At 42.8% G+C, this 14,251-nt stretch overlaps 1 protein-coding gene across 1 annotated transcript in view; it reads right to left on the bottom strand.

Moving 5' to 3' along the window:
• LOC139406100 (otogelin-like protein) overlaps positions 1 to 14,251 on the bottom strand; it is a 61,472-nt gene that overhangs the window by 30,652 nt on the left and 16,569 nt on the right. Inside the window, exons 11-24 of the mRNA XM_071148577.1 lie at positions 13,570 to 13,695; positions 13,374 to 13,482; positions 13,252 to 13,298; positions 12,979 to 13,124; positions 12,725 to 12,857; positions 12,385 to 12,562; positions 12,122 to 12,246; positions 11,784 to 11,993; positions 9,609 to 9,777; positions 9,021 to 9,095; positions 8,841 to 8,884; positions 8,335 to 8,518; positions 7,423 to 7,530; positions 6,603 to 6,741 (exon numbers count right to left, since the gene is read on the bottom strand). Of these exons, the coding sequence (XP_071004678.1) occupies positions 6,603 to 6,741; positions 7,423 to 7,530; positions 8,335 to 8,518; positions 8,841 to 8,884; positions 9,021 to 9,095; positions 9,609 to 9,777; positions 11,784 to 11,993; positions 12,122 to 12,246; positions 12,385 to 12,562; positions 12,725 to 12,857; positions 12,979 to 13,124; positions 13,252 to 13,298; positions 13,374 to 13,482; positions 13,570 to 13,695 (1,793 nt within the window). The remainder of the gene's footprint in view (positions 1 to 6,602; positions 6,742 to 7,422; positions 7,531 to 8,334; positions 8,519 to 8,840; positions 8,885 to 9,020; positions 9,096 to 9,608; positions 9,778 to 11,783; positions 11,994 to 12,121; positions 12,247 to 12,384; positions 12,563 to 12,724; positions 12,858 to 12,978; positions 13,125 to 13,251; positions 13,299 to 13,373; positions 13,483 to 13,569; positions 13,696 to 14,251) is intronic.

Raw genomic sequence — 14,251 nt, 5'->3', positions numbered from 1 at the left:
CAACTTCACTAATGCTCTTGTGGCTGAATGGAAGCAAGCCTCCGCAGCAATGTTCTACCATCTAGTGGAAAGCTTTCCCAGAAAAGTGGAGGCTGTTGTAGCAGAAAAAAGGGGACCAACTCCATATTAATGCCCATGATTTTGGAATGAGATGTTCGACAAGCTTTTGGCCATGTAGTGTATCTTAGTGTACCTGTCAGTTAAAAGGCATATCTGTTTCCGGAAGGATCGGGTGACTTAATGCTTACCCCAGCTCATAGCCCTGAGTAAAATAATAGACAACAGAACAGGGAAATGTGATGTGATCAGCATTAGATGGAACACCTAATATGGCTGCCAGTCCAGCCACCACAGAACCTTGATTAGAACTGGAATGTCCCAACGTCCTGCTCATTCTAATTGTATATCCCTGGGAGTCTGCCGCGAACAGGCCTCTCTTTGTGTTACTCAGGTGTGTGTGTGTGTGTTGCTACAGCTTTGCTTACCTCAGTCGCTCTAATTAAAAATCGTTCCCAGATTAAAGAAACTCCTTGGATCCCCTTTCCCTGATCCCAATCTGCCTACACACACACACGCACACGCACACACACACACAAACGGCCGAGGAGCACAGCGGCTCTCTTCAAACATTGCACAGTCGCTAACCCAGTGACTCTCTGACAGCCCAAGCCCCTAGATAATTCCCATTATTACTATTCAGTCCCGTGTACGGTCTGTTAGAAATTCTCTCAGTTCTAGGGCTGCTAAAATCAGTAATCTTGTTGAGCTATTTCCCCCCATTAGTACTGTTAGCTCTGCTAGTCTCCAACTGTACACTCTTCAGCAGACTTTAAAACGAGGCTTTGGCTAATGCAAATGAATGTACAAAGTATTATCTCCAAGATGGACATGTTGGACATTTGGGTCCGGGATACAAATCCCAACATTTTAGTGTGCTCTATAACATGGTTAAAAAGCTCTGTTGATGATAATTCCATTGCACTTCATGATTAAAACGTTTACAGATGTGATAGGACAAAGAAGGGTGGTGGTGTAGAAATTTATATGAAAAACAACTTTAAGGTGACCTACTAGTTGAGCTACTAGTTGTAAATGTTATTTCTCAGAATATTAATTTCTATGTTGCTGGGATCTATCGACCTCCCTACACCACAGCGGCAGAAACTAGCTCCATTAATAGCCTCTGAAATAGTGATATCGGGAGGTCTGAATCTCGATTAGCTTACTCCCTCGTCTGATTGTCTTAAATCAGCATGTACTGATCTGAACTTAGTCCAACTGATTTCAGAGCCCATTTGTTTGAATGTAGAGAATCCTGCTAAATTAACTCTGATTGATTTCATACTTACAAATAAACCTCCTAAATACTTAACTAGCGGTGTCTTTGCTATGGGACCTCAGTGACCACTGTCCCAAAGTCCGTGTCAGAAACACAAAGTTGCCTAAAACTCAACCACGCCTTACTGCTAAGAGAAACTTTAAACACTTCCATGAGTAGGGTTCTGACATGACCTTAACCATTGAGTCTTACTTAGTGTTAATGACACTCCGGAAGCAGAACTTGACCTTGAACAATTCTTTAGTATGTTTATCTCTTCATCTGATAAACATGCTCCTATGAAGAGATTAAGAATGAAAGATAGAGCCAATCCATGGTTCACGTGTGAACTTGATGAGTTAATTCAGCTAAGGAACAAAGCTTGGTCTGAAGCCAGACACAATGGTAGCTCTGCTGACTGGCTCACCTTCAGATAACTTAGAAATATATTTACTTCTTCTGTAAAAAGGGCTAAATCTAACTATTTCATTAATTCCATATCTGACCCTCGTGGCAATCCAGCTAAGTTTTGGAAGGCTATTAAATCAATAAAAATAAGCAGCCACACCTTTCAGCCCAATAAGGTGCACTACACTCGCATTAACATCTGCTAACCATGTGTATGTGACAAATAAAATTTGATTTGATTTGATTTGAACTCCCAATACTATAGCAGACAAAACTGAAATAACTGATGAGTTAACCAACATTTTATTGCAGCAGGACATTTTTTTGAAAGGGGAAATAGCAGCAATAAGGACAACTCTGAAAATACTGTTCATGAACATAATACAAGCTAATCTCTGATGCAACCCTGTTTAATCAGACTTGCCTGCTACTGTAAATGGTGACCCACTGTTCTCTCTTCGGCAAGTCACTAGTAGGGATGTTCTGGACACTCTCTTAGCTATTGATGTTAAAAAACTACACTGGGGCAGACATGCTTGACCCATGTCTTCAACAGTTTACTGCACCTCTGATTATGGAGCTCTTGACATATATTTTTTATCTATCCATTCTCTTGGTTACTATTACTAAGGCGTGGAAGGCAGCCCTTGTTCTCCCGCTTCATAAAGGTGGTGATCCCTGCAATCTTAATAATTATTTCCCAATTTCAAAACTTTCATGTCTAGTGAAAATATTTGAACTCTTGGTAAGCTGCAGTCCATTTCAAATAGAAAATGTATCCTGAATACTCATCAGTCAGGCTTTAGGCCAGGACACAGCACCCTCTTGGCTGCTTCTCTAGTCATACATGACATAGTTAATGCACAGGGTAGGAAACAGCACTGCGCTGCCCTAACTGGGGCTTACATCTCTATGTGGATGACACATATACAGTGCATTGCGAAAGTATTCGGCCCCCTTGAACTTTGCGACCTTTTGACACATTTCAGGCTTCAAACATAAAGATATAAAACTGTATTTTTTTGTGAAGAATCAACAACAAGTGGGACACAATCATGAAGTGGAAGTACATTTATTGGATATTTCAAACTTTTTCAACAAATCAAAAACTGAAAAATTGGGCGTGCAAAATTATTCAGCCCCTTTACTTTCAGTGCAGCAAACTCTCTCCAGAAGTTCAGTGAGGATCTCTGAATGATCCAATGTTGACCTAAATGACTAATGATGATAAATACAATCCACCTGTGTGTAATCAAGTCTCCGTATAAATGCACCTGCACTGTGATAGTCTCAGAGGTCCGTTAAAAGCGCAGAGAGCATCATGAAGAACAAGGAACACAACAGGCAGGTCCGAGATACTGTTGTGAAGAAGTTTAAAGCCGGATTTGGATACAAAAAGATTTCCCAAGCTTTAAACATCCCAAGGAGCACTGTGCAAGCGATAATGTTGAAATGGAAGGAGTATCAGACCACTGCAAATCTACCAAGACCTGGCCGTCCCTCTAAACTTTCAGCTCATACAAGGAGAAGACTGATCAGAGATGCAGCCAAGAGGCCCATGATCACTCTGGATGAACTGCAGAGATCTACAGCTGAGGTGGGAGACTCTGTCCATAGGACAACAATCAGTCGTATATTGCACAAATCTGGCCCTTTATGGAAGAGTGGCAAGAAGAAAGCCATTTCTTAAAGATATCCATAAAAAGTGTCGTTTAAAGTTTGCCACAAGCCACCTGGGAGACACACCAAACATGTGGAAGAAGGTGCTCTGGTCAGATGAAACCAAAATTGAACTTTTTGGCAACAATGCAAAACGTTATGTTTGGCGTAAAAGCAACACAGCTGAACACACCATCCCCACTGTCAAACATGGTGGTGGCAGCATCATGGTTTGGGCCTGCTTTTCTTCAGCAGGGACAGGGAAGATGGTTAAAATTGATGGGAAGATGGATGGAGCCAAATACAGGACCATTCCTGTATTCCTGGAAGAAAACCTGATGGAGTCTGCAAAAGACCTGAGACTGGGATGGAGATTTGTCTTCCAACAAGACAATGATGCAAAACATAAAGCAAAATCTACAATGGAATGGTTCAAAAATAAACATATCCAGGTGTTAGAATGGCCAAGTCAAAGTCCAGACCTGAATCCAATCGAGAATCTGTGGAAAGAACTGAAAACTGCTGTTCACAAATGCTCTCCATCCAACCTCACTGAGCTCGAGCTGTTTTGCAAGGAGGAATGGGAAAAAATGTCAGTCTCTCGATGTGCAAAACTAATAGAGACATACCCCAAGCGACTTACAGCTGTAATCGCAGCAAAAGGTGGCGCTACAAAGTATTAACTTAAGGGGGCTGAATAATTTTGCACGCCCAATTTTTCAGTTTTTGATTTGTTAAAAAAGTTTGAAATATCCAATAAATGTCGTTCCACTTCATGATTGTGTCCCACTTGTTGTTGATTCTTCACAAAAAAATACAGTTTTATATATTTATGTTTGAAGCCTGAAATGTGGCAAAAGGTCGCAAAGTTCACGGGGGCCGAATACTTTCGCAAGGCACTGTATTTATTCCCGTGCCCCCTCAGTGCAGCAAGCCATTCACCACCTTCTGCATAGCTTTAATTCAATTCAAGAATCGCTCACCGATCTTAAATTAGTGTTAAATGTTGATAAAACCAAGTTGATGTCTCCAGCTCTTGTCAAATTGATCCTAAAGACCTGTATCTGTACTTTGACAGGAGCCCAAATTGAGCTAGACCTGCATTATAAGTATGTAGGTATTTGGATAAGTTGTACATTAAAACACACATTGATAAGCTGACAAAAAGTTGTGAGTAAAGATTGGTTTCATGTAAATAAATAAATCTTGTCTCACTTTTGAAAATAGGAGGAAAATTGATCAAGCAACACTGTGTTAAAACCTCTAGATTCAGTCTATCACTCAGCTTTACGTTTCACCACTGGTGATAATTTCTGTACACATCATTGTTTCTTATAGTTCTGTTGGCTGGGAGGCTCTGACTACCAGAAGGGCCCAACATTAGCTATTATTCATATACACTGCTCAAAAAAATAAAGGGAACACTTAAACAACACAATGTAACTCCAGGTCAATCACACTTCTGTGAAATCAAACTGTCCACTTATTAAGCAACACTGATTGACAATAAATGTCACATGCTGTTGTGCAAATGGAATAGACAACAGGTGGAAATTATAGGCAATTAGCAAGACACCCCCAATAAAGGAGTGGTTCTGCAGGCGGTGACCACAGACCACTTCTGGTGACCACAGACCACAGCATGGTGGCGCTACCAGGAGACAGGCCAGTACATCAGGAGATGTGGAGGAGGCCGTAGGAGGGCAACAACCCAGCAGCAGGACCGCTACCTCCGCCTTTGTGCAAGGAGGAGCAGGAGGAGCACTGCCAGAGCCCTGCAAAATTACCTCCAGCAGGCCATAAATGTGCATGTGTCTGCTGAAACGGTCAGAAACAGACTCCATGAGGGTGGTATGAGGGCCCGACGTCCACAGGTGGGGGTTGTGCTTACAGCCCAACACCGTGCAGGACGTTTGGCATTTGCCAGAGAACACCAAGATTGGCAAATTCGCCACTGGCGCCCTGTGCTCTTCACAGATGAAAGCAGGTTCACACTGAGCACACGTGACAGACGTGATAGAGTCTGGAGACACCGTGGAGAACGTTCTGCTGCCTGCAACATCCTCCAGCATGACCGGTTTGGCGGTGGGTCAGTCATGGTGTGGGGTGGCATTTCTTTGGAGGGCTGCACTGCCCTCCATGTGCTCGCCAGAGGTAGCCTGACTGCCATTAGGTACCGAGATGAGATCCTCAGACCCCTTGTGAGACCATATGCTGGTGCGGTTGGCCCTGGGTTCCTCCTAATGCAAGACAATGCTAGACCTCATGTGGTTGGAGTGTGTCAGCAGTTCCTGCAAGAGGAAGGCATTGATGCTATGGACTGGCGTGTCCGTTCCCCAGACCTGAATCCAATTGAGAACATCTGGGACATCATGTCTCGCTCCATCCACCAACGCCACGTTGCACCATAGACTGCCCAGGAGTTGGAGGGTGGAGGAGTTGGAGGATGCTTTAGTCCAGGTCTGGGAGGAGATCCCTCAGGAGACCATCCGCCACCTCATCAGGAGCATGCCCAGGCATTGTAGGGAGGTCATACAGGCACGTGGAGGCCGCACACACTACTGAGCCTCATTTTGACTTGTTTTAAGGACATTACATCCAAATCCCGACCTCCTTGATTTCCATTGATAATTTTTGTGTGATTTTGTTGTCAGCACATTCAACTATGTAAAGAAAAAAGTATTGAATAAGAATATTTCATTCATTCAGATCTAGGATGTGTTATTTTAGTGTTCCCTTTATTTTTTTGAGCAGTGTATAAAGCATTTCTCCAGAAACTCCCATACTACTTCACCTCACTTCTAAATTGGAAATCTAGTAACAAATAGACTCTGTTTCTAGACTGGTTGGTACAAGAGGTTCCACAGGTCTCCTCTGAGTTAGGGAAGGCTGCTTTCAGTTACTATGCCCCGCCGTCCTGGAATGACCTACAGGTCACTCTAAAACTTTATTCTTTGGTCCCAAAAGGTGAATTTAGGGAGAAAAAAAAATGTATTATGAAAAGTGCACTTGTTTAGATTGATTGTATGTATTTGTTTCTACTTACTGCCCCTTTGAATGTAACGTAATTGATTTGAAATTATGTAACTGTAATTGTTTTGTGATCATGCTCACATTGCTTGAACTGCTGTTCTCAGGGCACCATTGGAAATGAAACTCTGGGCTCAGTGGGTTTCCCTGGTTCAATAAAGGTTCATAAAAAAAAAAACACACACACCTTGAGTAAGTAGACCTGACAGTCCGAGTGATAGTCATACTCCAGGCCGTCGAAGGTGTGGTAGTGTCTGTCGCTGTAGACCGTACATACTGCCGGACACGGAGAGTAATTACAGTTAAAATACCCCCGGTGACACACACTGGAGAGAGACAGAGACAGGGAGAGATAGATAGATAGACAGAGGGGGAGGAAAACATACAGACAAAAATAAAGACAAAGAGAAGACAGTAAATGAAACACAATTGAGCATTTGAACAATATTTAGGATACTAGTGCTCTATTTTTGTTCATGTTAACAGCATTTAACAATCCTTAATGGAAAAACACCAAAAAACAATCTTTTGGTATTTGTTTCATTAGTCCATTGTTGATATAGTCCCTAAATGTTTTGCGTGTCAGCAATCAAGTTTTCAAGATATATCTTTCAAAATACAGAAATACAGCCGGCATCAAATTAAATCAAATTGTATTGGTCCCATACACCGAATACAACGTGAAGATTTTACAGTGAAATGCTTACTTACGAGCCCATTCCCAACAATACAGAGTTAAAAAGTATGACACATATTTTCTAAATAAAAAAAGGAAATAGTAACACAATAAAATAACAATAACGAGGCTATATAATGTACAAGGAGTACCAGTACTGAATCAATGTGCATCATACCGGCTGTATTTCTGTATTATGAAAGTTATATCTTGAAAACGTTATTTCTGACATGCAAAACATTTTGGACTTCATCAATAATGGACTAATGAAACAAATACCAAACTATTGTTTTTGGGTAGAGTTTTCCTTTAAGGGATGGGAAGGTCTTACCATCTGTAACAGGGGGTGTCGACGGTCTCTCCTGGCAGATACTCCAGGCCCAGCCAGGCACAGGGACAGTTCTCTGGGTAGTAACACTCCCCACGGTGCAGAACCAGCCTACACACACATACATACACACAGTCAGGTAGAACCATTACAACAATCAGGGCTCAAGCATGTGTGTGCTAATAAAGTACTTTTATCTGTGTTGAAAATCTAAGCCTGGGGGGGTAATATTAAGCTAACATACGGAATTGTTTTAAGATGGTCATACCATGGATCATTTAGCTATTTGATTTGGAATTTTAGGACCCCTGCAGGTATAAAAAAATTATCTAAAAACATTATTTGATAAAATATTGAATTTGGCCTTTACTGCCATAGCTCATAGAAAATGCATTGAATAGCACATTCCTTGCGGCACAAAACTACTTCCATACTACTTCCAAAACTACTTTTTCAACCGGTACTGGGTTACCTTTGGACGAGTCCTGTGACACTTGTGGGGGTCATAGAATGAGTCTCCCCTCCCCTGATATTAGTTTGTACCCTAAACGGTTTGGATGTTACAAAACGGAGAACACCATCATCTTCGTGAGCCTTATCTTTCCATAGTTTGTAGGCCAAACCATTCGGACGCTACAGATGTTTTTTCATGAGAAGACCGATTTTCAGGATGTCTCCAGGTCTGACAAACAGCACTGTAGCACTGCCACTTTCCACAGCAGATGCGGAAGGCCGACATTGGAGGATGTGTTGGATTGAGACGCAGCCCATACGAAAAAACTGATATTTCTAACTTAAACAGATGGATTTTGATGGGGATTTTTTTAATCATGTTAATTAGTTTGACGCAAGGGTGTGCCAATCGACTCCAGGGTTTTTTAAATAGTTAAACTAACACACAGACACACACCCTACCCAGGTGGGCAGACACAGCCAGGTATGCAGGGTGTGGTGGGAGGACAGGTGAGGTTCAACATCAGGTTCCGACAGGTGAGCTCACAGGCCACACCTCCTCGCCAAGCCACCACCCCCTGGACCTCCTGGGGCTCAGAACAGCCGTGGAACACCTTTCCCTCCGGACACTGGCCTCGCTCCGGCTCTAAAACACAAAGACAGAAGTCATTCAGAAACAGAGCTTTGTTGATGGATGGATGGATGGATGGATGGATGGATGGATGGATGGATGGATGGAGAGGAAAATAAAAAAACTTATTTTTTTCTTACTTATTTAACTAGGCAAGTCAGTTAAGAACAAATGATGGCCTAGGAACAGTGGGTCAACTGCCTTGTTCATGGGCAGAATGACAGATTTTTAACTTGTCAGCTCAGGGATTTGATCTAGCAACATTTCAGTTACTGGCCCACTGCTCTAACCACTAGGCTACCTGCCACCCTGAATAAGAGAGGGATGGTGGGTTTACCTCTTTCTTCTGGTACACACTCCATCCTTCCATTCCTGCAAAGGCTGTTGATGGGAGACAGCGCGGGAGAAGAGAATAAACATTTCAATCAGGGAGATTGTTTGAAGGGCGTTATGTCTGTGAAGTGAACTCTCTATAACCTCTCTATGTACCATGGCTAGTGTGTGTGTGGCTGCTTACCAAGGGCCGGCGGCGCTGAAGGACACCTCCCCTGGCTGGGACACTCCGCCAATAGAGTAGCAATGACACTGAGACCTGAGAGAGAAAAGAGGAGAGGATGATGGGAGGGTCAAGTCCTATGTTTTTGATGATGATAATGTGCTTTTGATCAAGATTATGGTGCATACTTGCCTGACTACTCAGAATTCTTCCGCTGCTCTATGTTTGATACATACTTCAGTCTGAGACTGCCATCACTGAAATCGTTTGTGGTGATGTCGAAATTTGGGTTGTTGTACAAAACAAAGTCAACAGCGATTTAATCATTTCTAAGCAATCGGGTATCAAAGCCTATGATGAATTTTCTAAATGCTGCTTTACAAACGTGGGTTCTGTCTCTGGCCCCACCCATCAGTTTCTGGGACCTATCAGAACAGTTAGAATGGGTTTGCGTTCCAGAAATCGTCGTGGAGATACTAATATCCAGACTCATTGCGGACAAGAAACTAACGTCCATGGACGTGTCGTAGCGTTTTACCGAAGCAAGGGGTTTGGGTAGCCAGGCAAGATGCATGTTAGATGATAGTGTGTAAGGGGGCGGAGTCTTACAGCTGAACACAGCGTTGTCGTACGTCATCGTAGTAACTGCCCTCTGAGCAGCCACACCCCTCAGCACAGTCATCATGGTTACAGGTCTCTCCACTGGAGAGGGAGCGGCACGAGCGGCCACAGGACGACACACAGGAATGGAACAGCATCCCACCCATACACACCACACCTACACACACACATCTGAGTTAAACACCTCCGTCACACCACCTACACTGTAACAAATTGCTGTAACTTTACAGCCAAAAATATACAGTTAGCTACTGTAATTCTATATTACAGTGCAGTACTGTAAAGAGCAATGCATTATGGGGGCTCAATGTCATTTCGCTACACTGCTGTAAAATTGTGCTGTATATTTTGCTGTATATTTACAGTAGCATACTGTAAATTATGGTGCATTGTGGGAAAATGCTGTGGACGGAGAAAGAATGTCTGGCTCATTAACATATTTGGAGGTGTGCCTTGTAAGAAGCTATATTTGTTGCACTCGTAAGTGAGAAAGCTGTACAACACAGAACACAGAACCATACCGTATTTTTGTGCCGCCAAAAACCTTTTGAACAGTAGTGGATGCATGGTATTGTTGTTTCTGGCTCATTAAAATATTTTGAGGCATGCCTTGTAAGAGGCTATATTTGTTGCACCTGTCAGTGCTGTACCAATTTAACTGAAATGTGGAAGTAGTTTCCTAACAAAGATAGACAGCTGTCCCTGATTGAGAACCATACCCGGCCAAAACATAGAAACAGAAAACGTAGAATGCCCACCCCACATCACACCCTGACCTAACCAAATAGAAAAATAAAACGGCTCTCTAAGGTCAGGGCGTGCCAGTCATTGCCAGTTTAGACGCCTTTGTTAAGGGCATTACAAGTGAAAGTGATATAAAACACCAAATATTCATTGGTATGCTGCTGTAAAATATAATTACATATTCAATTTTATTACAATACAATTTAACAATAAAGGATTTTATTGCGGTTTTGTTGTATATGTAGTGCATCATTCTGGAAATGATGTTGCATTATGGGAGGGGAAAAAGTTGCTGGATTATTAACATATTTTGAAGCGTGCCTTGTAAATTAGTGAGAATGCTGTACCAATTGAACTGATACAATACATGGTAGTAGTGCTCTAACAATTTCATGTGGATACGGAACAGATCAGAGTGGCAGGAAGTCTTAAACCTTAAAAGGTTAAGTGTTTTGCCAAGTCCTTTTGGTCTGTTTTGCCCTGTAATCACGGCCAGTTCGGAAGTCATTGTTTAGGCCTCTAGAATAATGATGAGTGAGAAAGTTACAGACGCACAAATATCCTACCCCCAAGACATGTTAACCTCTCACCATAACAATTACATTAACAGGGGAGGTTAGCATTTTGGGGGGGTATGATATTTATGCCTCTGTAACTTTCTCACACATCATTATTCAGGATTCCGTCACATTAATGTAGAAGTGTTAAGAAACATTCTGTTCTTATTTACAATAAAAGTGACTTCAAAATGACACAATACATTATTTGCCATTCATTTCTATTAGGCACAAAATAATCTGAAACAACCAAAACAAACAGCAAATGCATCCAACCAATTTGTAGTCACAAGCTTGATGTAGTCATTGTATGCTATGCATATGGGGTCAAATACTTAACTTTTTAGTAATTTAATACACATATAAAGTGAAATTTTCCCAATACTTTTGGTCCCCTAAAATGGGGGGACTATGTACAGAAAGTGCTGTAATTTCTAAACGCTTCACCCGATATGGATGGAAATACCCCCAAAATAAAGCTGACAGTCGGCACTTTAACCTCATAGTCATTATATCATTTCAAATCCAAGGTGCTGAAGTACAGAGCCAAAACAACAACAAAATTGTCACTGTCCCAATACTTTCGGAGCTCATTGTATATCAAATGCTACGTAACAGAAATGCTGCCCATTGTTGGGACTAGCTGCCTGCACTGTAAATCTGCTACAGTTTACTAACCACTGTGCTTCAAGTAATGCACTGTACATTCTAGAAATACAGCATGCTGCTGTAGTCAGGTGTTACAGTAATAGGCTGTAAATATGTAAATATACATTTGTTGTTAACCTACTTTTTACAGTGTAGACACACCACCGCTACACACAGACATATCATTCTCCAGCTCTCCACTGCCCAGACTCACCGCACTCTGAGACGTGGGCCCTGTAGTTGACTGCAACATGGTGTTTGGAGCAGAGGTAAGTGTAGTGGGCCAGGGCCGTACACAGACAGGTGTTTCCACAGCGGCATGCCTGGTAGCGACACTGTTGCTGGTACACACTGGGACTGACGTAACCATGGCAGGGAGAAAACACACTCCCCAACAAAACCTCACACAGAGAGGCATAGAACACTGTAACACACACACACACACACACTTCTCAGCTTTTGAGAGGATATGGCTGCAGCAAAACATGAAGATATATCAAGCAGTCAATGGAGGTCAGGGTTAGAGTTTTGAGGTCAGGGGTGAGAGGTTACCGTTGTGCTGGTTCATCTCACAGGGGTCGATGATTGGCTGGTTGATGGGGGCGGAGCAAGCAGATGAGACCCTCCAGGAGTTAGCATGGAGCTGGGGAGTCCCCTCTATCATCCCTGCTGGAGAACTATACACACACAGGCCAAAATGTCATGAATATACTTACTGTAATACTCTTTTACTCAACTGCCTCAGATAGAAATGCCCTAAGCCTTTTCTCCAAAGAACATTTAGGGGTCAATATGAGAGGAAGTAGTTTCCTTACAGGAAGTCGTCCCGAAGATTTCCGTTGAAGGTTCCACAAAGGCCTAGCGTGTTCCCACGCCATTGGCTGTCCAGTTGTAGGTAGACGCGCCCACCACGGCCGTCATACTGCAGACGCAGTCCAAGCAAGGTCCTCAGCTGGACGAACACCGACGTTAGCCTCTGCACCTCCACTACATCTACTCACATAAACACATATTAAATCTGACGTTAAATAAGGTGTTCCACAAGGCTGTGTTGGGACCATTACTGTTCTCTCTATACCTGATGTTATCCGTATCATACTGCATATTATACGAAGTAATGATAGGAGTATCAATTGTAAGTTGATTGTATCGTACCATTGGTGTAGGGCAAGGTGGGAGCGGGGTTGACCCCTATAAGCACCTCCCCCTCTCGGGTCAGAGTCACCTGGTGACTAACATTTTCATCCAGTACCACTGTCACCGACTGGATACACGCCTGCTGCTGGGCCTGTACACACACACACACACACACACACACACACACACACACACACACACGATTGTTTCAGATTGTGTGCGTGTTACCTATGTGAAGGTGGTATACTGCAATATGTGTTTGTGTGTGTTACCTCTGTGCAGGTGGTGTACTGAACGGTAACAGTGAATCTGTTGCCAATCCGGCTCTTAACCAAGACGTACTGACACGCCCCCGGCTGCAGGAACATCCTCCCATCAAACGACGTCACAAACACATCACCGACTACTGAACACTCCGCTGAGAGAGAGATAGAGAGAGAAAGAAGAAGGTAGGCAGGCAGGCAGGCCGGCAGGCATTGAAAGGTGTGACATTGGATCATTCAGCATATGAGTTTCTGATAATATGACTTGAGAAGTTAGCTCACCTGTACAGTTGTTCTCTGTGCAGTTCCACACTCCCCCCATACACACACTGTAAATACACCACAGGTTAGCAACTCACAAACACACCCACGAACACACACACAAGTCACACACACACACTCACCAGACGCTGCAGCCCTGCTCCAGAGTGTGTCCCTGTGTGTATGAGGTGCCATGATAGACACAAGGACACTGAGACACTGCTATACACGTCCCATTCTGTAGAATCAACCCTAAAATAGTCGGACACAGAGGGTGAGATGGAGTGTGTGTGTGCGTGTGTGCATGCGACGTGTGTGTATAAATGTGTTTGTGTGTACCATCAGGGCAGTAGCATCCGTCCAGACAGTGCAAGTTGGTTCCCAGACATTCCTTGTCAAAGGTACAGGTGGGAGGGCAGCAGCTAATACAGTCTCTATGGACAAAACTCTCCTCACAACCATCATCTACGGAACAGTCAAATGAAGAACTTACTGCAGTAATAAGTTAGCTAACTGTCAATTAAAGGTTGGGGTTAATGTTATGCTCCAGAACATTTAGAACATTTCAGCCAAAACGGGTCCCCGTTTACATCATCCAGTTGTGTACTCCCTCATCCATTTCGTATGATATGTTTCGTCATGCAAAAGATTATTCTCATCATTTTGGGGGCAATCCAATTCGTACAATATGTTGCGAATTAGTTGTGCGGAATGGGAAATAGATGATTTTTTTCTACTTAATAGTCATCCCCAGCACCACCGCAACATCAACATATGTGAAAATTGCACGTATCCATGTTTTGTAATAAGAAAGATAGAGGAAGATAAGTGTTTTCAATGACATCATCAACCAATTAGTATGCAATTAGTAGGCGATTAGTAGGCAAAGCATACTTATAATTGGTTAAAATCACATGATGCACACTGATGATGTCATTGGAAACACTTATCTTCATATATATTTTTTTCCACAAAACATACAGAAAGTAGACAGCGTTGTACCAGATCTTCAGTTTCTTGG

This window comes from Oncorhynchus clarkii, chromosome 1 (assembly GCF_045791955.1).
Source record: "Oncorhynchus clarkii lewisi isolate Uvic-CL-2024 chromosome 1, UVic_Ocla_1.0, whole genome shotgun sequence".
Taxonomy (NCBI): Eukaryota; Metazoa; Chordata; class Actinopteri; order Salmoniformes; family Salmonidae; genus Oncorhynchus; species Oncorhynchus clarkii.
The sequence above is the reverse complement of the archived record's forward strand: the minus strand, read 5'-3'. Positions and strand labels throughout refer to the sequence as shown.